Source organism: Pezoporus wallicus, unplaced genomic scaffold, assembly GCF_028554395.1.
Source record: "Pezoporus wallicus isolate ANWC-B61680 ecotype Strahan unplaced genomic scaffold, APGP_CSIRO_Pwel_v1 contig_7819, whole genome shotgun sequence".
NCBI classification, from domain to species: domain Eukaryota; kingdom Metazoa; phylum Chordata; class Aves; order Psittaciformes; family Psittacidae; genus Pezoporus; species Pezoporus wallicus.
The window spans coordinates 41,605-67,425 of NW_026642241.1; the positions used below are offsets into that span (position 1 = coordinate 41,605).

Below are 25,821 nucleotides of genomic sequence, written 5' to 3' on the forward strand. Positions count from 1 at the left end.
GAGGGTGGCCACGGTGGTCGCGGCGCTGACTGACCCGGAAGGCTCCAGCGCCGGGCACAGGCGCTCTCCCCCCTCCAGCGCGGCTGCGGCGTGTCCGGGAGAAACCCGCGCCCCCCCGGCGGTTCGTGCCAAAACCGGCGCTCCTCTCGCCGATTGGTTGGAGGGAGCCTGCGCATCCGGTGCCTCCGCTCTAGCGTCCGGCTGGAAACACGCGGCGGAAGGGGTGGCGGGCGGCGTTCCGCGCCCGGCCGCGGTGTGTGCCCTTGGCAGGAGCAGCGCTCGCCGTAGTCATGGCGGCCTGGCCCGTTGTGCCGCTCCTCATCAACCTCGGCGGGTCGCTGCTGGGCTTGGTGGCCACGCTGACACTGATCCCGGCCTTCAAGGACCGCTTCCTCGCCGCGCGGCTCTACGGCGAAGACCTCAACAAGGCCTCGCGGCGGCCAGTGTGAGTAACGCTGCCCCACCGAACCGTGCGCCGCAGGGCCGCAGCGGCCCCGGGACCAGGACCAGCTGGGCCGACTGCGCGCCTTGCCTTCCTTTCAGCCCCGAAGCGCAGGGTGTGATCAGCGGGGCCGTGTTCCTGATCATCCTCTTCTGCTTCATCCCCGTGCCCTTCCTGAGATGCTTCATGGAGGAGCAGTGCGCGGCCTTTCCTCACGACGAGGTGAGGCTCGCCTGGTGTCGGGAGTGCGGCGGACACAGGCGGGACTGGCCACCGGTAATAGGGGTGCTGTTCTCTGTCCTGCAGTTTGTGGAGCTCATCGGTTCGCTCCTCGCCATCTGTTGCATGATTTTCCTGGGCTTTGCAGATGACGTTCTGAACCTGCGCTGGCGCCAGAAGCTCCTTCTTCCGACCATGGCTTCCCTCCCGCTGCTCATGGTTTACTTCACCAACTTTGGGAACACGACTATTGTGGTGCCTAAGCCCTTCCGTGTGCTGCTGGGCATGCACTTGGACCTGGGTAAGTTGTTACGAATCAGCGGAAGCCATCATACAAGTGGCAAGCAATCTGTTGAAGGGGTCACCCGAGGCACTCTGTGCTGCAGAGGGAATGCACCCACAACTATACTGGCAATGAGAGGGTACCCACTAAATATTAATTAGGGTGGAAACTACATCCAGAAACCCAGCACGCACTCAGCCACACACAGGTAGGCACCACGCATATTTCCAGGGTTCTGGCAATACAGTCCAGCACCAGGTACGTACAGCAGTCAGCTGCCAATGCCAGGATGACCAGAAACGAGAAACAGTGCTACGGTCTGCCACTGCATCGCATCCATTCTCTGCGGCCCTTACGTCATACATACACGTACACATGACAGCCAAGTCACGGGGTAGAGAACAATTTGTCAGTAACCTACCACTTACTGACAAACTCACCGAGAACACCAGGTAATGGGTTGTGCAGAGCAAGAGCTTTGGTGAATTGGACCGGGTCTGTTTTGCCTATGAGTATTAAAGCACTCTGCTTGCTCTGACCTGCAGGTATCCTCTACTACGTGTACATGGGCATGCTAGCAGTGTTCTGCACCAACGCCATCAACATTCTCGCTGGAATTAATGGAATTGAAGCGGGGCAGTCGCTAGTGATAGCTGCTTCCATTATTGTGTTCAACATTGTAGAGTTAAATGGTAAGGTAGATAGTGTACGTGTTTTGGGGTGCAAAAAGCAAAGGGAGATAGAATCCTAGGTTTTGATATCTGGTACTAGTAAAAAACAACCAGTCCTGTCTTATCACAAACATATTTTTTTCTTTTTCTATAGGGGATTACCGAGATGATCACATTTTTTCTCTCTACTTCATGATTCCCTTTTTTTTTACCACGCTGGGGCTGTTTTACCACAACTGGTAAGAGGATGTTTCTTTGGAAGCATCCATTCAGAGTTTCTTTGGAAGCATCCTTTCCCTCTACATTCTCCCTTTTCAAACCAACCAACCCATTTACCAGCATGCAGTTGGAATGCTGGGGCATAGATGGGTCCCTTGCCAGAACCAACAGTGCAAAGCATTCATGCACTGGTAGCTTTTTTTTAGCACAATTCCAGTCGCACGGCTCACCAAAATGTACGTGAGGATATGCTCTGTCTCTTTAGCCATTCTTTCATATCAGATTCTCTGCAAATCAGGTTGTGGGTCCCAGCCCTGCAGTCCTTGACATAGATAGCTGCAGTGGTTGTTTTTACCATGTAGATTTGCTGCAGTTCCCTCTCTAGCCAGCCACTTGGGAATATGTTCGGTGGTTATAAAGTCATTTGCATGGCAACAGCGATGATGACGGACCTTTGCTTTTCTGCTCTGGATTGTAGGTACCCGTCTCAAGTGTTTGTTGGGGACACCTTCTGCTACTTTGCCGGCATGACCTTTGCTGTGGTGGGGATCTTGGGACACTTCAGCAAAACAATGCTGCTTTTTTTCATCCCACAAGTGCTCAACTTCCTCTACTCATTGCCTCAACTCTTTCATGTCATTCCTTGTCCCCGTCACCGGCTGCCAAGGTAACGTACCTGAGCGACCTGTAAGAGTACCACAGATTGTGCCTTTTATCATGAACACCAGCTGAGAAAGGTGGTGGTATGAGTGCTTTGAAAAAGCCATCAAAGCCATTTTATAGCTAAAAAAGCCATTTTATAGCTAAAAGTTAGCCAGCTCCCTCTGCCAGTCTTGGTCAGGTCACACAGTAGAGGTTTCTCAAAGAAGTTGTCTTTTCTGACTGCTGCAGCCCTCCCAACCCCCAGATACAGAACTGATTTTTAACAATGTTAGAATATGATTAGTCTCAGCAACAAGATCAAGAGAGATTGACAGAGGTCGCTTTTAATACTGTTGTGGTAGTATTTGCTAAAGTTTTGTAGTAACAAGCATTCTGTGGCACTGTCCTGCATCGGCAGTTGTCTCTGCAGATGTTAGATGCTTTAGCTTTAAATATATGCAGCTCTATGCCTATAACAGGGGTGCAGTGGGGAGGAATCTCCTCCTTGCTTTGTCCAGTCTGAGGGACTCCATATCAGCATGTTGCTACATGTGTGGGATTAGTCCTGCTTTTTCCACCACTGGGTTTCTCTCTCAGCGACTCAGCTGGCCATCTCTCTCTCCTCGCTCTATCCGGACTAAAATTGTTATATTTCTTTTAGGCTCAATCCTAGCACAGGGAAGTTGGAGATGAGCTACACCAAATTCAAAACTAAGAGCCTCTCTGCCATGGGAATAAACATTCTGAAGGTAAAGTCCAGAAAACATTCAAAAGTCAGGCCCATTTTGAGGCAGTGATCAAAAGTGAGAGGAACAGGATAGGAGGGAAAACAGAACTTCTGTGTTTGCTAGTTATTTCCTGGCTCAAATCCAGAAGAAAATACTCCACTTGGTCCATCACCATCCCTCATGTGCACTCGATTGTGTTCAGAATCATCACACATAGAAGTGTCCCAGAATCATCATATGCCTGTCATCTGCCTTTTTAGTAAGAGTGCAGGCTCTTTGGGGATTGTATAGGAAAAGGAATCTCGAACAAAACTGTCCAGTGAGCACTGGTAAAATAACGTGTAATATTTCTTTCTCCAGGCCGTCAAGATCTTGCATATGGTAGACGTGAGGAGTGGAACAGATGAAGATGGCGAATATACCGAGTGCAATAATATGACCCTTATTAACTTTGTTATAAAGCTGATTGGACCCACCCACGAGCGAAGTCTCACTCTCCTGTTGCTGCTCATTCAGGTCAGACCAATGTTTCCTCCAGTAAAAAGATGTACTCTGCAATAGAAACAGATCCAAATGAGTCTCAAGCATTTCAAGGGGAAAAGGGGAAGTAAAGTATCATGCTTTTCACACAAGATGCAGTTGAGTTGTGGAACTTGAGGAGAATCAGGAGGTTTATGCTGCTCAAGGAGGAAACACATTCCTCCCCCTGCCTCTACCCATCACCCCTCCATGTTCATTGAGAGCTAATAAATACAAATCACGAGGTTAGCTTGAGAAGGTTCCCAAGCCATGAATCACTGGATGCTACAAAAACATTAGGACAGCAGAGTGCTTTGTCACTGTGACCAGATCCAGCCTTTTCCCACATTCCTGTTTGTCAGCCAGACCAAACAATGCAGTCCTGGAGTTGTCTCCGGCTGGTGGACTTGGTAAGCATGGCACACAGCTCAGTGGTACCCAAAATCTGAGCAGGTTGCAGAAGTGTTTGGAAGCACTTTAGAGCATGAGGATAAGTTGCCTCACAGATAACTGCCACTACCTCTGGTATGTGAACTCTCATGCACAAAACAGAAGAAATACTACTTGTGGAAAGGGCTGCGTTTCCTAGGTGCCCACAGTAAAACTCCTTTTTTCATCCTCAGATCAGAGATTCTTCTTGGGAAAGAGACACTTACTTGGCCAAATTCCCATTCAGGAGGGAGGATTTCCAGCAAACAAACCTGGAGACCAAACAGGCCTTAGGCAGACTATATCAGGGATGAGAAAGGATAGAAAGTACCTACTACTTGCTCTGGAGGCCAGCCACAGCAGAGAATTCTTTGCAGAGCTTTCTTGTAAGGATGCTGAATTGCAGCTTTGACATGATGCATTTTCCATCACAAACTATAGAGTTTACATTATAACGTGCTCCTTAACAAGGAAAGGGTTGTTCGCAACCATTCCTCTAGTCCACGTGTTCTCACGATGTTACTGTGTGCAGACACGCGTGGAGATCCCCCGCAGATGGTTACCATTCTCAGAGAAAGAGCTGAGGATTTTGGCTACACTTCTACCCTTTGCTGGTTCTATACAAGGCACAAAGTGTAGCAAATCCAAGGGGAAATGAGGAACTGCCAGCATGTACCTTACTTAATGCTACATGTTTCTGTTCTCTGGCTGATTTTTACCTAGGTCCTGGGCAGCACCATTGCATTCTCAATCCGGTACCAGCTAGTGCGTTTGTTTTATGATGTCTGACTGGGCTGCCAGGAACAGAGGAAAGACTTGTACCCGCCAGTCGATTTTCTCCAGTTGCTGACCAAATGATGCAACTCATCTTCCTCTGGCCCTCCAACAACCTCAGGACACTTGCCAACGTGCAACTACTCTGCAGGGGCCACTCTTGAACCATAATAGTCTTTCTATTTTCATTGTGCCCAGAAGGCTTTTGTCAGATTCTACTGACAGAAAAGATTCCCTGCTACTTGGACATCACTGTTACTGGGAATGCCTTTAGGGGAGAAGTAAATGATCCAAATGTGGGAAAGATGAAATCTCTATGCATCTAACAAGCACGTTAGGGTTCCCCTGGAGAGAAAATTGAGAGCTTCAATTTCTGCGAGACTCCCTACAGCGGAACAAGTAAGCCAGAATCGTCTCCGGGCTTCACCAATCCTGTCTTCGGTCCATGGACACAGAGTGAGATGTTATAAACTATACCCAGAGCTCGGAGATCTCCAGAAATAAAACAGCTTGTGTTACCCTTTCCCCTTCAGTAATTTGCCTCAAGAACATTGTCACACAGCAAAGCTAGGTTACACAAGACATCGCTGTGGCTTTAAACCCTGCTAGGGGACTGGTTCCAGTAGACCCCCTCCTCTTTCCCAGTTAGCAGGGATCTTCCCACCAAAGGGCTTTTATTTCTGAACATCTTTATCATCTGCCTTCCTTCACAGATCAGGACGCATCCAAAACGGGATAGCAAAGTGAGGATCGCTGCAGCCATGCATGGCAGGGGACATTGGTAAATACTCTTCATATTGAGCTAAGGCCCCACACGCCGTGAGTGCCTTTTCCTCCCCCCCAAATCGTTACCCATACGGCAGTACGTGGCGCCATGGTTCACCTCAGCACCCGAAAGGGGAGCCCCTGAAGCAACCGGGTTGAGGGGAACGGGGGAGGGAGTGTGGCAGTGCCTATCAACTGCCTCAGCGAGGTATGAATTTGGCGCCTTGCCGTCTGATTGGCCTGTCTCCACCACCAATAAACTCGGGGCAAGCGCGGTGGCTCGCAGAGGAGGCCAATCAGCGAAAAGTTTCTTCCGGCAGACGCACCAATAGCGAGGCGCGGCGGCGCTATCCAATGAGCTGAGTGCTACTTTGGGGAAGGTTATAAGAGGGCCGGGTGCGGAACCTCTCGCCTCACTTCGCCGCAGAGCTCTGGTGGGCTGGGGACAGAGCGCGCAGAGGAGTGAGGCGCCATGTCTGGCCGTGGCAAGAGCGGCGGTAAGGCCCGGGCTAAGGCCAAGTCTCGCTCGTCCCGGGCAGGACTGCAGTTCCCGGTCGGGCGTGTTCACCGGCTGCTGCGGCGCGGGCACTACGCGGAGCGGGTGGGGGCCGGCGCGCCGGTGTACCTGGCGGCCGTGCTGGAGTACCTGACGGCCGAGATCCTGGAGCTGGCGGGCAACGCGGCGCGCGACAACAAGAAGACGCGCATCATCCCGCGACACCTGCAGCTCGCGGTGCGCAACGACGAAGAGCTCAACAAGCTACTGGGCGGCGTCACCATCGCGCAGGGCGGCGTCCTGCCCAACATCCAGGCCGTGCTGCTGCCCAAGAAGACCGGCGGCGGCAGCGTGGGCCCCACCAAGGCCGGCAAGAAGGGCAGCCGGCAGCAGTCGCAGGAGTATTAGGACCGGCCGAGCCCTCGGCACCACACAAAGGCCCTTTTCAGGGCCAACCCTATTGCTCACCAGGAGAGCTGCGATCCGCGTGGGGAGGGGGCGTGTCGCGGTCCCGTCGTCGGGACTGGAGGCGGAGCTGGCCCCACCCCGCCCCGTGGCCGGCGGTGCGGGGCTGAGGAACGCTGGCGCCTGCCGCGGTCCCGGTGCGTGAAGCTGTGAACAGAGGAGCTGCTCCATAAAGACACTGACACCGGGATGCTGCTTACCATTCTGCTGTATTTATCACCTGTTACGTTTACTGGTCGTTGCAGAGAATAAACAATGCTTCATTTCCAAAACGGTACCCCGATAAGGTGCTACTTCAGTGTTTCCACAAGGCACTGGACCATGAGCCTTGCTGAGCAGATAGCTACATGGTAGAGAGTGCAAGAACCCACAGTCATAGGAAGGGACTGGCACTAGCAAAGAAAGGCACATTTGGGCTTTCTCTCCTGCTCCCCATTAAATGATTAGCATATATGAATGATGCTGACAAGCCTTGTAGTCTAGTGAGTAAGGGACACACGACTGGGTGTCCACTCACTTCCCAATTAATTACTGGCTGACTGACAAATTTGCACCTGATAGCTGCAAACTTAATTTCCTGCCTTAAGCCAGACCTATGCTACTTTACTGAGGAACCTGCTAAACAGCAGTCTTCCTCTGCAACACTGATGAGTGGACAGGACCAAAAAACATTTAATGACTACTGAAAGTACTTCAGTACTGTTTGACACAGTATGGCACTCAAGTGCCATCACAACTGACTAATCTGTAACAAATCCCTTGTTCGTCATGGCAATAGGAGAACACTTACAGCTTATTTTTAATCCTTTTTTTCTTTCTTTTTAACCTTCCTAGCTACAAATATCCTTAAAAAAAAATCAAATGGACACTTTGCAATTTAGAGAAATGCAGAGAGGGCCAGAAACCCTGAACAGCATAAACAACTTGAGTTAGTTAACCTGGTATTTCAAGTTCTTGTGCCCACGTGTCAGACAAAAACAGTGTGAGCATTTGAAGAAATCCCTTCCTCCAAAGGAGGACAGCATAGCTGCCAAGAATTGCCAGAGTTGTGGCAATTGTGCAGACCACACCACAGGTTTAGCAGGCATCGTTGAGCTGCCTTGCCACACTAAGGATATGCTTTGCTCCCTTGCTAAGAAGTAAACTAGCTAGTTCAACACCAAGGTTCTCTGCAGCTTCCTGGGCCTGACCAGGGACGTTCTTGGCTGTGATACCAACATGCTGCACGTCGTCATTTGGTCCATCTTCATTCTGCAAATACACATTACCTCTGTAAGGCAGCAGGAAGGAGTGGGCAATGAATAGTTCAAGCCACATGTGAAACACGAGAGCAGTGCACTGTCAAGAGTTTCCAAAGAACCAGACCCAACATGACAGGCAGATTTCAAAAGGTCTCGCTTTGTCACGTGGCTTCAGCTTTGGGTCATGAGGTTTGGGTTTGAAGCCATCACCGTGGTTCACCTACCTGTTGGGGATAATTAACACTGGTCTGCATAGTCTCCTTCAGGCTATCAGATCCATCCAAACTGTAGACTGCCCCTGTCAAATACAGCTTGGAAAGACACGCGGAAGGGATTAATATAGCGTTAATAAACAGAAAAACAACCACCCCCCTTAAAAAAAAAAAAAAAAATGCACAACATTCAAAGCTCAGCCCAGAGGAGAAGGTTTCTGTAGTGCAGTGGGGCCAGGAAGAATAGCCTAACAACACAACTGTAAGAAAAGTGATCCCTGTTAGGCAAGATGCAACTTCCCAAGGAAAAGGCTGAACAGTTCTCTAGTTGCCCACCTCCTTAATCACACTCCCATCGTATAAAACGCTGATTTTTCTGGAGTCAGGAGCAAGGCTTTCAAATCTTAGGGCAATGTAACCTTTAAAGAGGGCAGGGGGAATCTGGTACTTCTAGTAAGGTCATTTTCTAGAAGACCAAACTTCCATAACCAGGGCCATTCTCATACTCCTGCTTTGGACACAAACCCAGAAGGCTTGAGTCAGGAGTCTCTCTGCTATAAAGGGCAGCTATAAAGATATCTGCCAGAGTTATCCTCAAGATAGGACCAGGGAACATGCATGCACTGGAATAGGTTTTCAGAAATAATCCCAGATAAATACAAAGTACTCCTCACCTGGCCATCTTTCAACATGGTGCTGACGGCGACAGGGACACTGCATCCACCCTCCTAAAACAGAAAGCAGCTGACACTGAGGCTCCTACCTAATAGGTTCAAAGTACAGGCCTCTGAAAAGTTTAGGCTGCACAAACCCCTGCCCATCGTTCTACAGGCACTTCTCAGTTCAGAAGCACTCTCCACTTTGCAGCTTTAGAAAAGATTTCCCACGATGTCAACTAGCAGAGCAGTATTTACTGCCATAGGCAGAAGAGCCAAGATGCCCCACCTACCAAACGTTTCATAAAGGCTCTCTCAGCAATGCAGCATAGCACAGTGTCTGCATCATGCAGGACAGACACCATATCCAGGATCTCCTGGTCTTTGGCACGAACTTCTACTGCTAAGGCACCCTACGAGAAGAAACATGAAACATGAAATCATAGTAATTCCTCAACTTCACACCTCTCTGTGCACTCAGCATTGGTCACAAAACAGACTCAGAGGCCTGGATGCATTTTGCTAAGGGAGCGATATTTAGCCATTTATAGAAATAAATGACAAAAAAATCCACTGGTTGCAGGGACATCCTATAGCAGCTGCTCTAAAAGGAAGACCAGAATTTCCTTTGGCCAAAGTGTTCAAGATCATGCTGTCATCTCAAGCCACTCTAAAACCTCTCTCAGTTAGGGTATATATATAGAAACACCCACCCCAATGTCCCTTGTGACAAGAAACCTGGATAAATCCAGGCTTCCCAACATTTTCTCAAGATAACGATTAAGTGCTGAATGAGTAACAATAACAAAACAATTCCTTCCTAAACTGGAAACGCACTGTACCACCACTGGCTTTTGATACCAGGTATGGCTTAAGATAAAAGAGTCTTAACGTACCTGTCCAACAGCATAGAGACAATCTTCAGGGTTTAGGAGCTGGAAGAAAGCAAAATCCAAGTTAACTTGTGTCTGGTTTCAGTGGATTGAGCAGACCAGCAGACATGCTCAGCTTTGACGGGATGACCGTAAGGTCTGAGAATAAAACAGGTGATGGTTCAGCACAGAATGGTATCTTCTGCTTTGCTGCTCCTCACCTGACCAATGCGATTCTCCCAGCCCATTCTCTTCAGTCCAGCAGCAGCCAGGATGATGGCACTGAAGTCTTCCTTCTCATCTAGCTTCTTTAAGCGGGTATTTAAATTCCCTCTCTGTAGAAGTGATTAAGCAAGCATAGAAACAGCAGGCCAACTGCTCCTATCCCTATATAACATACGCCAGAATGTGTTTACAGAATGTACAGAATCTGACAGCCTCCAAATGAGAATCAGAGCACCATCCTAGGAGAAGCATTACATACAGACAATTCTTTTTCTTAGATGAAGGCTGGCGCCTTCTTTACAGGCTCATGAAAAAGCAAAAGGCAGAATGGCAACAGTGCACTATACATCCATCGCCAAGTAGGTTAGGGGAGGGCTGCCTATGAGGAAGCAGTTTGCTCTTGTTGCTAAGGTGGCATAAATCAGCCTTCAATCTAGATTTCGTATGACGTTCTAGATTCACATTTGCAGCTTTACCCAGCCCCCCCCCCCCCGTTTCTTTTTGCCAGGAAAGGATACAATATCCCTGAATTCTAACTGAGGGAACTTCTTTTTGAGCTGAGCTGCTCTGCGAAGTGAACTGGTTCCAATCACACTGTGGGGAAAATAAAACACGTGAAATCTGGAATACTCCTACACTCACCTCACCTCACACTCGCCTCCACCTGAAAGAACTCTGAACTTTCCAGCCAACAAAGAGTGATTTTGTTTTTCTTAATTAAAATGAAGATCCAAGAACCTGCCAATCATTTTTATCTCCTTAGAAAAAAGAAAACCACTCCGTGAGGTTTAGCACAAAGCCTGGGCGAAGCTAGATGCAGGCAAGCCAATCCCAAGCAACTGATTTACAGGAGACACTTCTGGAGGGCAGCCGCCAGCCACCATCACCAACTGCACCTGTGTTCCCCTTCCTCTCTCCACTCACCTCTTTTCAGGAAGGAGGCTCAGTGTTTTCCCACAGTTTTTGGGATGAAAGACCACGGCATCAAGTGGGTTTTCCCTTCTGCAACAGAATACAAATACAGAATGGCTGACATCATTTAACAGAAGGCTGTTAAGCTTAACAGTTCTCTATCAGGCCGCAGATGAACTGCCTCTGGCTCCAAAATAACCCATATATCATCAGAACAAAAGCAAGAATTTCCAGCAAACCTGCCAGCTACAGAACATGAGATCAACTCTAGTGTTTCCACTGTTTCAGAAATTAATCAGAGGACGGTCAAACTCCGAGCACCTAAAAAGATCTACGCCACCCTTGTTTTGCTGCTACTACTGATGCTGTAAAATGCATGTCTCCCAAAGAATCGAGCCTCTCATCCACACTTACTTGCAGACAGCACCAATAGTAAAGCCAGGAGGAAGAGAAGTCGGCAGGTCCTTCAAGGAGTGAACCACAAGGTCAACTCTAAGAATAAGAGGACAGTAATCACTGAACAGATGCCTGAGCTCACACCATGCCTACCTGAGGCCTGCAGAACACCTACAGGAAAAGTGTGAATCCACTCTGGGAATTAATTTGGAGAAGAGGGGGGAATATCAGGATCCTATCCCCAGAATCCCTATAGAATTCCACAGTTACTCCAGAAAAGCCACTTCATTCTTCTGTCTCTCTTTTCCCACCTGTGAAATGAAAGAAATGTCTTCCTCCCAGCAGCACTGCAAGACATATTATGACCACTGGGTCGAATGAGGATAAGAAAGATGCTGGAGATGTTCATGCGGAGAGAAATTCATCATACCAATATGCAACTAGTCCCTTGTCTGCTATTATGCTTTGAACCAGAAATAACAGCCAGCTATCATATAAAAGGCCATCATCTGCTCCTTACAGGCAAACAAACATCGTAAATGCTTGAGTCTCCAGTATTTTTTTCACTGGCTTTACTTGAAAACACAGTATTATCATTTGTTTTCAAACCTACTCTAGAGCATAAGCACCACTAAAACCTCTTTGGAATACTGGAAAAAAAAACAAAACAACCAAAAAAGTGCTCATGTCTCTGCTCCAGCAGGAGCCCAAACCAAGTGTTTTCTGTAGAAAGAAGTTATCCAGAAAGCAGCACAAAGTGCCCACATCTCCTGCATGTCTGGCGTGCTGTTACTGGATGTTAACACAGTAACACTAACAATGCTCCTTCTTGGCCAGAGGTACCAGAACAGAAAGGAACTAAGATCACACAGCAAGCCAAGTGTCCAAATAAAGAGCACCAGAAACGACAGAGGAGGATGAGAAAACAAGAAGCTCTTACTCATTTCTTTCAAGTGCATTTTCCAGCTCTTTGGTGAAGAGACTCTTCTCCCCAATCTACATATAAATGGAAGAATAAGAATCACCATGGAAAGGTTGGCAAATGTATTATCAACCACAATTACTTCTTGTGTAGAGCACAAATGATCCATTACCTTGGAAAGTGCTGTATCCAGGATCTTGTCTCCAGTCGTTGACATGGCAACTGCTCAGAAAGAGTACAGGTAAAATGTGAGATGGATCAGAGCATCTAGGCCTAGACTGGAAATATCTATGCAACACACAATAAGCAGGAGTGTCACATGCTACTACGTGAACACGGACTTGAGGTAATATGAGAGCAGCTTGCTTGATTCTGGAAACATGCTGCGCTCAGGACAAGTGACATGGAGATTTCCTTCACTGTCCTCAAAACCAGAGTAAGGGGCAAGAGGGCAGGCTCCCATTGCTCTCGCTGATCCCCTCAACCACCAGCCAGGAAAAACATCCCTAAGGCACAGTGGAGCGCAGCCAGAACAATATCAGGTTCTCAAATGGAGCAAGATTAACACCATCTGCATGACATGCTCAGAGAGTATGACATACTCAGAGCTTCAACCACCAGGAGCTTATGAAATCCATCTTTCTCCCCCAGAAGAAACCAGCAACAGCTGCTCAGCCACACAACATAACTGCAATCAGATGGCACTCTTAGATAAGCGGGATCAAATCCTCCTCCTCAGGCCAGCACTGCAGACACACCTCTTGCACACAAAGATAAGCGGCTGGCTCCTGTTGCTGCCTACCCTGGGTCGGCATTCAAACTTACCAATCTCAAAGTGGAGCTCAGGATACAGCGCACGGAGCATCTCAACTATGCTGTCGGTCTGAATCTGGGCCAGCTGCAACGAAGCAGAAAGCAAAGCCCTAAACAAGGAGCACATAATCCATCTAGTAGCTAGAGAGAACTTTGGCATTCTTCGGTGGTGAGACCCATATGACTGCTACATGCTCCCAATCAAAAGCATTAGAAGTGAGTAGCCTGAGTGAAATCACTCGTATGTATAAACTCCTTAAAAAGCTACAGCTTAGGTCTGCGCACAGAGCTAACAACAGATCTTACAGCAGTAAGAACATTCCCTTGCACAAGAACAGCAAGTCAGTCAAATAAAAACAGAGTAATCATTCCACACATGCAAGCAGCAGCAGACTCAAGCAACCAGAGAAGAGTTTCAGCTTTCTCCCACCGATGAGCTGTGTAGCCTGCGGCAGTTAATTTTGATCTCAGGACTGTACTTTCTTTATATGTAAAACGAGTACAAGTTGCTGCTTCCCTCTGTAAAGTGCCACAAGAGCCTCAGGTTAGAAAAAAGCAGCAGCACGCAGCACAGCTCTGTCCCTCCCCTCACATCTACCCGAAACACCTTCTTGAAAGTACGAAACTCTTCCTAGAACGCACAAGATTATCTCAGAACAAAGGCCTGAAGGACACTTATCTCCCTCCGCGGGCCTGCTCCTCCCTGCTGCACCCAGCTGGCAGGCGATACCCGCTGTCCTGCCCCAGTCCCTCGGGTTGCCTGAAGACAGCAGTCGTTGGGGGGTGTCAGGGGTGGGGGGGGGGTGTCCCGCCTCCCAGGAAACGCTGCACCAGCCCGGCAAGTACCCAGCAAGATCCCCGTTATCCCGGACGGGCACTCGCACCCTCGCCCTCCCTTACCTGCCCAAAGGCTGCGCTCGTCAGAGCCGCCCGCCACGCGGACTCCATAGAAAGCGTTTCCTCTCGGAGCCCCCAGACAGGAACCAGAACGCGCGAGCGCTCCGTCCCGCAGGGCTCTGCCACCGATAGAGGCGGGGAAGCCAACAGCACCCGCGGCGCCATCCGCGTCCCCTGCGCCCCGGGCCACACACGGGACCCCCCCGCGCCCGCCGCTGCCTACCTGGCTCCGGCGGGTGCCCACGCGGACCGCTCTGCCGCAGACGCCGTTCGCGCCCTGCAGCAACAACCGGGTCAGCGCCCGCCCCGCCGCCTGCCCCCGACTCACGGCGCCCGACACCGGCTCTGCCATCACACCCCCTGCCCTCCGGAACGCCCGCACAGCACGAGCCCGCTCCGTCACGTCCGGCCCGCTCCGTCACGTCCGGCTGTGCACGTGACCACAACAGCCGCCAGCCCGCCCCGCCCCGCGCTCGGGGCCGGTCCCGTTGCAGTCGGGTTTATTGGGGGCCGTGTACAGATGCCCAGGGGCGCGCGGGGGGTCCCGCGGGGGGGGCGCGCTCAGGTGCTGCGCTTGGTGTGCATGAGCAGGTCCCGCTGCAGCCCGGCCTCAAGCGTCGCCGCCTTCCCCGAGGGCAAGTCCGTGATGAGCGTCAGCTTGTTGAAGACGCCGCGACCGAAGTAGTCGGCAACAACGGAGAAGCCGTCGTTGGAACACTTGAGCTGGCAGACACGAAGCAGCGGAATCAGCTGAAGCCTCCAGGCCTTTCCCTTTCGCCTCCCTATTAGACACACAGCCCCCACCACCCCTCGGCTACTCTACCAGTCCCGTGTGAGTGCTGCACAAGCACCTTCCTCTGCTCAGGTTTTCCACCTTGTTTCAGTCCCGCATTCGCGCTGCGCACTGAAGAGGCAACTGACAACTCTCAGGAAAGTGACTGCCTCTGCTACTTCAGTTTCCATTCTGTGAACATATTCAAGCTAAGGCCTCATTCCCAACTCCACCGCTTCACCGTTGGAAAACACAACACAGACAAAACAGTTTTGGGGTACCCCAACTGCCCTGTCCTAGCCCTGTTCCGATGCAACTGGCCCAACTCTTTTACCTTTCTCCTTCCATTTGTTCTATACAGCCAGAAGTTGTATAGAACAAATGTCACACTGACCGACAGCTCTCAGGGGTGGAAAAGACCCATAAGATCATAGAGTCCAAATGACCTGTTTCAAGGTCAGGTGAGAATAGTTTCACCTCTGGAGAGCATCAAGGACTCTTCATGCCCTGTGCATAATGCAGTCATCCTAAGGCCCAATGCCTCCTTACCTGCAGTTGACACAACCTTGTCCACAAAATTCTTTCTGCCTCACCCTACTCTACCAGCCTCTAGAGATCCATAAATTAGATCAGTAAATCTAAACCCTATTTATTCAAACTTGGTAAAACAGGCAATGTTACCCTACCTGATGCTGAAACTGGTCGTGCAGATCCCGCTTCTGCTCCTGGGCTCGGATCATGTCCATCACTTTGCGATTTTCTGGCATGCACGTAGGACATTCCGAATCGCTCTCGGAGTAGCTTTCGAAGCAATGCTGGTGGAAGGAATGACCGCACAGGAAGTGGACTGAAGGCAGCTCCAGGGCACTGGTACAAATGCTACACTTGGTCTTCTGAAAGATCTTGGGCCTGTGAGAGCGAGAGGAGGCAAAAGGGTGAGAAAGCCAAAGCGTATTTTTTTTTTTAATAAAAGGACAGTTCTGTCCTACGTAAGACAAGAGCACATGGTACTGCACCTTGCTTTTAGCTCTTCAATCTCCTGGCGGATCCTTGTAGTTTCTTCTCGGTATTTGTGAATTCTCTGCTCATCCTGCTCTATCTGGCGGCTCTGCTTCTGCAGCTTGTTGACAAGATAATCCTTAATCACGGACAGTGTGGCTGTGGAGTTATGAGCCAGCGTCTGCACAACTGAGAGCAATCGAGAAGTTAGTTTAAACACCAGCAAAAAAAAACACAACCACATTAATCATACCTGGCTTTTCTGTAGAAGGCCACTTCCACAGGCACAGGCAGTCAGCATTCTCAACGACTCAGGAAGCTCATTTAAAGAGCCGACTGCAATTTGACCTCTTTCAGAAATGGGTAACTGGGAGCTTGTTTGGATAGCTCAGACCAAAAGGGGCAAAGCAAGGATCTAGTATACTGGATTCCATTCCAGTTTCTCCACCAAGGAAGAGCAGGAGTTTCAGCAAGCCCTCCACCTCCCCACACTGCCAGAACAGAAATCAAGTACAGACATCTCTACGACTGACACCACAGATTGTTTTTCCTAACTAGGGAGCTGTGACTAGCACAGCTTTTCCCTGCACAGCAGGTTATTACTTAAAATGGTGGGCTCAACATGTAGATGCTTCTCCCAAATTTCTGATCTCCAGGGAATGCTATAAGCTAGTTTGGGGTTTCTTTGGCGGGGAAAGGTTGGGTGCCACATGTCATTACTACCAAGCAGCGGAGGCATGAGATTCTTATTCTCGATGTGCTTCAGCACCGCAGCAATATACTCTTTGCAGTCCTCCTCCTTCCGTGCAAAGTAGCCGAGAGCCTGCTCCCAGAGACAAGCCTCTTGGTCTCCATACAACTCGCACACCTCAATCACCTTCTTGTACTGCTCATTCTGCATGTGGTAGTGCATGATCTGTTGGAAACTATGGGAGAAAGTATCTTGAGATACTAAAGAGGTCGTTACCATTGTATTGTAAGGCAGGCAGGTTTATGGCTCAGAAATTCTTGTGCAGGGGAGTGGGTAGAGGGACAGGACTCTACAGACAAGAGCAACACTCACAGTTTGCCCTGCTCGTAGAGGTAGAGGACACCATCCTTGAAATTGTGCATCTGACATAAGACCAAGGCCTTATCAAAGACTGTTTTGAACCTTCCACTCTTCAGGAGGGTGAGGGCTTCATTGTGCAGCTTCTCCTTGACCTATAGAGAAGGGGGAGAAGTCACGGAAAGCAACGGGTGCACAGAGAACATTTTGCAATAACACCTGACAAGAATCTGCAGCTCTTTCAAAGAGGAGGACAGTTTTGCTGTTTGCCCTCTATCCCTTTTAAGGAAGCAGGACATGATTTCTTTCACTCAGCAGCCAGCATCCTCAGAGATCTAGGCAAGCAAATAGAGCTACTTTTGTGGGAGAGGCATCTGCCCACAGAGGTTGTATTGTCTGGAATCTGTTCTTAAATGAGATTCATACAAAACAAGCTCAGCCTCACTGAAAGGAGTGTTCTCCCAGCAAGCAGGCTGCTTTCCCATTCACATCCCGTTTGTCCAGCACAATGTTATGTCTTGTTATCAATGCCACCTGGGAAGGTTACGGGTTGGCAGGAACACAACTAGGATTCGAAGACACCAAATCTCCCTCTCAGAACACAAAGCTGGAGGAGCTCAAACCTGCTCATCTTGTTCATGTGCCCAGTTCTGGAGTCGAAGTTCCAGTAAAGTGTCATAGACACCCTGTGGAGAGTCAGCCTGCACCTCAGTCATGTGCTCCAGAAAAGCCTTCAGTTCTCGGGAGTTGTTCGCAAAGACCGGAATGAATTCCTCCGAATTAGCCTGTAACACAACCAGAACAAGTCACGCACTGAGCTCAGCCTCAGCCAGATGGGTGCTTCTTCCCTGCCATGTGGAGCACTCATTCCCAGAGCCTGCAGTGTGACAGATACAGCATGGAACAGGAATCATTTCTGAGCAATAGTTTTTAAGTGGTCTCTGGAAATACCAGTACACCAGGACGGGGCTTCTCATAGAACAGTTTGGGTTGAAAAGGACCTTCGAAGGTCACCTACTCCAACCCCCTTGCAGTGAGCAGGGCCATCTTCAACTAGATCAGGTTGCTCAAAGCCTCATCCAACCTGACCCTGCATGTTTCCAGGGACAGGGCATCTACCACCTCTCCAGGCCACGTGTTCCAGTGTTTCACCACCCTCAGTGTAAAACATTTCCTCATACACAGCTAGTCTAAATCCACCCTCTTTTACTAAAAAACTATTACCTCTCGAACTATTCCTGCTAAAAAGTTTGCCCCCGCCTTTCATAAAAGCCCTCTTTAGGCACCAGAAGCTGTTCTAAGTTCTCCTGGGAGGCTTCTCTTCTCCAGGCTGAACAAGCCCAGCTCTCTCAGCCTGTCCTCCTGGAAAAGGGGCTTCAGCCCTCTGATCATTTTTGTGGCCTCCTCTGGACCTGCTCAACAGGTCCACGTGTTCTCTGTGCTGAGGGCTCCGGAGCTGGACACAGTGCTCCAGGTGGGGATTTCACAACAGTGGAGTATACTGAGGTTCATTTCTCATTATACCTAAAGCATCAGGCCTGCATCACAAAGCACGCAGGAGCGCTTGCTTGCTGCAAAGCTACTACTCGAGAGCATAACTCCCAGCCAGCACAAACTGTACCTTTCTTCCTTCCAGCATCCCGGGGCCTTCACTGTCTCCCAGTGGCCGGTAATCAGTGCAAAGGACCTTCAGCAATTCTGTGGTCTTGTTAGGGACCTGGTGCATCAGGGTTTTTCCATACCGCTTCATGTTGCTCTCTGCCTGATCAAAAGGCAGTTTCCCAATGTAGCACAGAGCTTCTTCATAGTTCTGTGGAAGGAGGCAGCCAGCAAAATCACTGTGTGACATTAACCTCTGCTCTCCGCTTCAAGGTCAGGACAGAAAACATTTAAGACGTGCTGCAAGTATACCACAGACACAGTTTGCTCCAAATTACCACCTAGTTCACTATTCCTGCTTGTTTTCCTCCTCAGGGAGGAAGACTGGCTGTAGCCCAATGGGAAGACGGTGCAATTTAGATCAATCTCTAATGACTCTCTCTCCTCTTAAAGGCCACTGTAAAAAGCCATATCTGAAACAGAATGAAAAAGACCCCGACTTTCACCCCTGGTCTACAGCACGTGCTGAAGCGGAAAGCCAACATGCAGGCAGTGGCAACAGGCATTGCTCCGCAGGGAAGAGGTCAGGGCAATGGGATTCTCAATAAAGAGGAGGCTATAGAAGTAGGAATCTCCCCAGTAGAGACCATGGGAGCAATACCATCCCCTCACCTTGATATCCTCCAGCTGGATTTTGAGGTACCATTCATGATGCATGTGCTTCTCGGCCAGGTACACAGCGTGGGAGTAGTAACCTGCCTGACGAAGCACTTTGATGGCTGTTTCAACATCAAAGCGGACCTCACTCTCGCTCGTCTAAGAGAACAAAAGCAGAAAAGTGGTCCCTCAGCAACATTGCCACGGTCCACAAGCAGCAATCATTTATGTAAGAGGAGGAAAGCCAGAGCAGGGACAGCTTAGTACCTCTTGCGCAAGGGAAAGGTGATACATGCAGAAAAGAAGTAGCCTAACTACCTCTCAGTAGCTTGCCGATCACACTGGCAAAGGCCAGCACGCTCCAGACTCAGGTGGCAAGCCAGCCACGCCACAAACATAACCAAGAGGATGGAAATAAAGGAGCAAAGACAGGGGTACCGAAGGAGAAATCCATTCTTCACTCTCTCAACAGACCCACAAGAGTCAATTCGCACTGCCACTGCTACCCCTTTTCAATTATGATGACAACATCACAACTTTGCATGATTCCACCTTCCCCCTGATACCTTGATGAACTCTTCCAGTTTGGAGCTGTCTTTGAGCTTGGTATAGCAATTCAGCAGCAGCGTAGTATGGTCTGCATTGGCCAGGGACTGCAGGTGGAGTGTCTGCAGGTAAGCGGTGAGGTTGTGGATACGCTGAGCATCCAGGAATTTCCGAATAACATAAGATGGTTCCAACTTCCCTATAGTTCTGGGAGGGGAAGAGTCATCTTACAAGAGACCATATACCCAGGAAGTCAAACTAAACAGAGAAATTAACTACAAAGAACGCAGAAGCCTTAACTTCAGCAGGTGCTAACCCTCTACTTGGAACCACTCAGCTACGTATCAGAAGTCACAACTAGTCATGGCGTAAGATCACCCATCTGCATGCACAGTGAGACAGCCAACTCTTCGCAAAGGCCACGACTGGGACGACTTTGCTTGGTTTGATTCCTGGGCCAAAACAGAAACTGAGGCCTCTGTAGCTCCTACCTCTACTACAGCGTCACGGCTCCACAGGACCCCCGCTCACCGGATATACTGCTGGATGGCCCCGTCGTGGTTCCCCTTGTTATACAGATGGTCACCGTACTGCCGGAAAATCTCTGACAAGCCATCGCTGTCCAAGTGGTGGCTCTTGGCCAGGTTAATGGCCATTTCAAATAAGTTCTTTCTGAACAGCATCTGTTATATTCACAGGAAGAGCAGTATGAGGGAAATACCCCTCTGCACAATCTTGCAGACGTAAGGCAGAGACTAATAACAAAACAGATTTACATGCCTCGAGTTTGGTTTGCGTATCCTTCTCCTGCAGCACATGAATCTTCCCATCTCTAGTCAGTACATACAGAGAACCCCACTCTGCTAAAACATCCACTATATCATCAAAGATCGAGCTGTATGCAATGAATTTGTTGCACAAGTCATAGATATTCAAGACTTGTTTGTCCGAATTCTGTGCCTCATTTCCAGCAAACTCTGACCTGGAAAAAGCAGAAGAAAGTTTCAGAAAACACGGAACTTCAAGTTACTTCAGTAACTACTATTCTTGATACCTTTGCAAACTCGGGATGTCCAGAGAGCAAGACAGCAGGGGTTCATTTGGGTGATTAAGCTCAGCAGACCCAGAGGCAAGACAAAACCTATTTGTACACGAATCCTATCTGTGCGTTACACTGAGAAAGTCATGGGACTTGAAAAAAACCTCAAGCCCCACTTGCTCACTAGCATGCTGAACTGTGCTACTCCCACACCGGAAGTTAATCGACATATGGGTCCAGATTAACCTTAACAACCTCTGACAAAGTTGCCATTGGCCATCAGGAGGGAAGTTTCACAGGGAAGAAGGTAAAAAGAGGGAAAGCGGAAAGCTGCAAGAGCAAAAAGAACTCATCTGTTCTGAGGAGCCCTACTTTGGAGAAGTCTTTCGGTCCTTGGAGACAATGATGAGGTACCCCCGATACCAGTGAACAATCAGCTTTTGTCCCTCAAAGGCAAAGCAGGGGCCACGCTCATCTGGCTGATACAGGTACACACATTCATTTCCTGCCACAATGAACTGGAGGTCCTGGGATGGGTCACTGAGAGATGAGCAGCGCAGTCCACAACCGTGAGTGTCCAGCTCCAGGTGAGGATAGTCTTTTGCTGAAAGCATGTAAGACTACAGGGGAAACACAGCTTTGGGGGGATTGCTCCACACTAGACTCTGAAGCCAGAGTCTCTTTTTTTTTCAGTTAAATTCCCACCTGAATGTTCTCTGTGGTAACCACAAACAGATGTGTTGTTTTGCCAGACTGTCGGAAAGCAAGGCCAGTAACCGGGAAACTGCCTTCATGGAGGATCTGGGTCTTACTATGCCGGTCTCGGGTGATGTCTCCTTTTGTGAGTACCACGCTCCCATCCGCAAAACCTGGTGAAGGGGACAGACTAAACCGTTACATGGCACGACTGAAATACTATCCAGCCTGAGTTAGGGCAGCTCCATTCAGCAACAACACGCTGCTCACCGGCAAGGTATTAAGTTTCACTTGCTTATTTGAAACATACTGTACATTGTAACAAGACTAGAGGAAGATTTCCTCAGAGCCAGTAAACCAGCCTGCTGACAGCCCCGGTCCTTTTACAAAGGAACAATTAAAACCAAGAGGGAAATGTTCCTTTTCTCATTTAAACAAAAGTTTCTGTACAGGGCTTGGGGTATCACAAAACCTGTGGTTGCTTCTTCCTGTACTACAACAAAAGCTACATTTAGTGTAAGTTCAATAAACGTGTTACCTTAATGAATGGCACAGAAGGATGGCATGAACTGAAAATACGGATTTCCCTTTTAACTACAAAAGTTATTACTGTCATATGTACAGACTCGGGCTAATATTGGATATTTGTCCTCTCCAGCTCTCCAACAGCACAAGACAGGCCATCTCTTTGCAAGAGTAACATAGAAATGGAGGGAGAAGAACAACCAGCAGGATATTCTATGCTGGTTTTTGTGCCACCCATTCATTTTCTCTACACTTTAAAAAGGACCATAACGCTTTTCTTAAACTACTTCAGTTTTACTTACCAATTGCCATGAAATTAAGATTCTCGTGGACAGTGAGGCAGGATACAACCGTGGGCTTGTTACCTGGTATTGCTGGAAAAATTCGTGTGCAAAGAGGATTGCCACCATCTCGCTTCTCCAGGTTCCAGACCTTAACCTACAAACGATGATGATACGCTGGCATAAGCAAAACATGAGGTATTAGGAGGCCAAAACTTGGCATCAAATATAACAGTGCTCGCAGGGAGCAAGGTGCTTGAGGTGAGAAGAGTCAAGCAAGACAACTGCAGTAGCCTTAAGAAAGACACACAATACAAAAGCTTTTTCCCCTCTTTGCCATTTAACTTACCAAGGGGTTAATGCCCTCTTCATCCTCACCCACAGAAACCAAGATACTGTGCTGCTTCAGCTGGTACAGATGTGTTACCCTTAGCTTGTAAGCTTGGAAACTACTCAGTTGAAGGGAGCGAGGCAAAAACCAGATCTGACCTTCCATATGTAGACAGCAGTTAAGGCACACAAAGGGGAAAAAATCCCAAACCCCACGACTCTGACTACACTAGAACCAAACCCTGAACACTGGCTTCTCACCGACCTCTGCCAGGGCTGCAGCGAACACGCTCTGCAGAGCGGCCGCGAGCAGCACCTCACCCAGCGGCAACGCTCCGAACGGGCAAAGGACCCGGGCCAGACAGCGCCGGAGACCCGGCCGCGGCCCGGTCCCACCCCCCCCCGGGCCCGCCGCCGCGCAGGATATCCCCGAACACGAGGCTTCCCCTGCCCGAGTCACAGACTGCGATGCCCGGGGGCAGCGCGAAGGGTTTCCCTGCGGCCCCGTCCGGCGCCGGCGGCTCCTTCACCGTCTCTCTGTCGAAGAACACGAAGCGGCGCCACTGCAGGTAGGCGGCCATGTTGGCGGCGGACCGAACCCACCAGCGCCTCACGTGACAGTCTTCCCCTGCCCCTTCAGGTCACGAGGCAGAGGGCGTCGCATCGCGCATGCGCAGAGGGTTCTCGGCGGAGACGAGCGGCCCCGGTGCAGCGCAGCGCACCCGAACGAGCCCTGCGCTTACCTTGGGGCTGGCCTCTCACCCCGGCTCTGGCGGAGGGACACCGTAAATGAGGAGGTGAAAAGCGCGCCTCCCACACACCCGCACCAGTCACGGCCCTGCGCCCCGAGTTTGGTTCCGGGCTCGTTTTAATTCCATTCCCTCTCCTCCCCTGACCCGCGGGGAAGAGGCGCTTTCTCAGCCGAGACCAGAAGTCACTGTGGCCAGAAAGCCCCTCCCGTCTCACACCCTCTGACCGGGGGAAGAGAAACTTACCCACGTTGACTCCTCGCCTTGAGGCTTCTCCACCAAGCCCGCTCCAAGCATCAACACGTATCAGCCTTCTGTACAAAGAGGTCACGCTTTTTGCTCAGTGCAGTTAAAACAGAAGATGGGACCAAAACAAGAGTTCCAGGGAGCGTTTATTGAGTTTAATCAACAAAATCAGGATTTTACCATTCCTCATTTCCACACCGGGAACATACGAAGCTCCCCCCGAGGCAGTGCTGCAGTTCACGTACAACCAGAAAGAACATCCTCAACAAAATCTGAGCTCCACTGGAGAGTTTGCCAATTACCAATTGAACAGAAAGCAAATTTTCCCCTCCCTCCCCTGAACATTTTCAAGGACAACTCCATAGTGTTTGCTGGTTAACAGTAAGAATTACCCAACCTCTGGACTAGGGACCGGTGGATTACAATATTCCACCTGAACTGCAAATAATTTCTTTGCTTCAAATAAAAGTTCCAGTTTCTTTCAATAAAGGGAACAGCGACTATTTTCTTCTCCTGACACCCCCTCCCTGTAATCATCGGTTAAAATACAGCAACGCTGTATCTTATTAAGCCCATCCCTCCCCCCCACCCCTCCTTACCCTTCCCAAACTTGTCTACAACAAAATTTAACAATGCTTCCATGTAGGGACACTTTAGCAACACAACAGTGACCCAAGCACAAGCTGTCCGATAACCTGACAAAGCCTCACACTGAAGGTCACACGCACACTCTTTGGTCCAGAAACCTGGTTTACAACACAGATCAAGTGTGATTCACAAAAGATGGACCCAAAGTTCACAGCAACCAGAAAACTCCCCACATGGACTGCTGCTGCCCAACCTTGACTATGGCGGCCACACTGCTGGAGTTCCTGGGAACAAAATGCACTTTGTCCTCAGCAAACAGCAGCTGCTCAGCCCCAGTGGCACTGCAGAGCCGAGCACTGGGAGAACCACCGGAATGGCAGCTTGGGGGACATGGCATGGCCCCTCCATGACCTTCTACAACAGCCATCTGCTCAGGTTTGTCCCCCGTTGATCAAACCCAACAAACCCAGACAGACAAGCGCGTTTTTGAAGAAGCATTTTTAAATCCTTGGAGCAGACACCTCCCCCCCATCCCAAGTAAAAATAAAGAACAAAACATCAGAATGAGATGATTTGATACCAACACATACACAACATGAACTCATGTTGAGCTTCCCTGTTCTTACCCATACCTAAAGTCACAGAGGACAAAGGAAAGATGCTCCCATCTCATTCTGGAAATTGAAACGTGTATTTGAGACCGACCCACCCCCCCAACCCCCCTCCCTTGGGACAAACCCTCTAGCAACTGCAGTGATCTCCTGACACTGCAAACAGAGAGCAGCCACCGCTTCTCCCCAGGAAGCCGCTGACGATGCGCATCATCCCCTGCATGGCTGCCTCACCCAGCGGCAAAGTTCCATTACAGCAGATTGACAGAGCAAGCGCTTGGCCTTCCGAGGGGAAAAGTGCAGAACCCATCAGATTCGCATCCACGTCAGCTTTGTGAGAGGAAATGTCTGACCTGAGGCTCATCGCTGTGGGCTCCACCTAACACAGAGTGGTAAAGGCCGGTACGTGACCGGCAAAAACAGGAGCTTGCCTGCGAGTAAATCTCAGGAGGGCAAGCTTTAGCTCCTCACTTGTGGGCAGGGGGACAAAACAGTAACCAAAAACAAAAACCAAAAAAAAAAAAACAAAAAAAAAAAAAAAAAAACCCCCCCCCCCCCCCCCAAAAAAAAAAAAAAAAACAAAAAAAAAAAAAGAAGCTAGGATAATCCTAGTCCTTTGGAGCATCTTTCCATCCGCAAGATTGCATTTGTTAGAGATGGCCTACTTAGCACCACAGATAGGCTGCTTCTTTCATGACCAGAAGCCACCTAAACACGGTGCCCCCGATAGTTTCGCTAAGTGCCAATCCTCACCGAGAGGCATTGAAGTTTAAAGTAATACTTTCAAAAGTTCTGTGCTTCCAGAGGGACCAGCAACGCATGGCACCAGGCTAACCTACCACAAATCCACAGAGCACACACGTCTGACTCGACATCGCTATCCTGTTCTTGTTACATGTGCGTGCCCTGGCAAGATACACAATCTGTATTTACAGTTTTCAAGTCTTCTTTTCACACTAAAACAATCCCTCTTCTGTCTCTCTGAAAAATCGTAAGCTGGCTGCAGTACAAGAGCGAGATTTTACTTTTGGTCAAAGTTACCACCCGCAAACTCCCACCCCCCACCCCCCCAAAAGCACCCCACAATTGTTTACATTTAGTACCTGCCAGTCAGATGTAAGCTGTGAGGCTCACAGAGTGCCTGTGACCAAGCTCTTGAGTTTGTACTCTAGTGCAGCATTTGCTACAATTACGGAGTCACTGCTGACAAAAGGAAGAAAAAAATCCCAAACACAAAGACCTTTGCATCTCGTAAAGCTGCTGTCACGAGGCACCTGGCTTCTGCTTATGATCCTCCAGGACACAGGTGGCCACGTCCGCCTGGAGTGCCAAGCTAC

At 49.5% G+C, this 25,821-nt stretch overlaps 4 protein-coding genes across 4 annotated transcripts; 2 read left to right on the forward strand and 2 right to left on the reverse strand.

The window, feature by feature from the left end:
- Positions 1 to 176: 176 nt before the first annotated feature.
- Positions 177 to 5,462, forward strand: DPAGT1 (dolichyl-phosphate N-acetylglucosaminephosphotransferase 1). Its single transcript, XM_057428246.1, has 9 exons — positions 177 to 445; positions 544 to 664; positions 749 to 962; positions 1,490 to 1,636; positions 1,770 to 1,854; positions 2,313 to 2,501; positions 3,138 to 3,225; positions 3,565 to 3,720; positions 4,876 to 5,462. Exons 1-9 carry the CDS (start codon positions 291 to 293, stop codon positions 4,939 to 4,941), a joined length of 1,221 nt encoding a protein of 406 aa, XP_057284229.1. The 5' UTR covers positions 177 to 290; the 3' UTR covers positions 4,942 to 5,462.
- Positions 5,463 to 6,121: 659 nt separating this feature from the next.
- LOC130609364 (histone H2A) lies at positions 6,122 to 6,730 on the forward strand. Its single transcript, XM_057428256.1, has one exon. It carries the CDS (start codon positions 6,164 to 6,166, stop codon positions 6,593 to 6,595), a length of 432 nt encoding a protein of 143 aa, XP_057284239.1. The 5' UTR covers positions 6,122 to 6,163; the 3' UTR covers positions 6,596 to 6,730.
- A 331-nt stretch (positions 6,731 to 7,061) lies between these two features.
- HMBS (hydroxymethylbilane synthase) lies at positions 7,062 to 13,190 on the reverse strand. Its single transcript, XM_057428249.1, has 12 exons — positions 12,914 to 13,190; positions 12,261 to 12,310; positions 12,107 to 12,162; positions 11,185 to 11,262; positions 10,783 to 10,860; positions 10,377 to 10,452; positions 9,855 to 9,968; positions 9,658 to 9,696; positions 9,055 to 9,174; positions 8,780 to 8,833; positions 8,118 to 8,204; positions 7,062 to 7,903 (listed from the first exon to the last, which is right to left on the reverse strand). Exons 1-12 carry the CDS (start codon positions 13,059 to 13,061, stop codon positions 7,730 to 7,732), a joined length of 1,074 nt encoding a protein of 357 aa, XP_057284232.1. The 5' UTR covers positions 13,062 to 13,190; the 3' UTR covers positions 7,062 to 7,729.
- A 1,156-nt stretch (positions 13,191 to 14,346) lies between these two features.
- On the reverse strand, positions 14,347 to 22,884 carry VPS11 (VPS11 core subunit of CORVET and HOPS complexes). Its single transcript, XM_057428239.1, has 16 exons — positions 22,714 to 22,884; positions 22,310 to 22,454; positions 21,982 to 22,117; positions 21,164 to 21,327; positions 20,831 to 21,078; positions 20,200 to 20,401; positions 19,951 to 20,102; positions 19,440 to 19,626; positions 18,889 to 19,032; positions 18,239 to 18,427; positions 17,241 to 17,402; positions 16,633 to 16,772; positions 16,293 to 16,495; positions 15,587 to 15,758; positions 15,257 to 15,479; positions 14,347 to 14,521 (listed from the first exon to the last, which is right to left on the reverse strand). Exons 1-16 carry the CDS (start codon positions 22,869 to 22,871, stop codon positions 14,360 to 14,362), a joined length of 2,787 nt encoding a protein of 928 aa, XP_057284222.1. The 5' UTR covers positions 22,872 to 22,884; the 3' UTR covers positions 14,347 to 14,359.
- Positions 22,885 to 25,821: the final 2,937 nt, after the last annotated feature.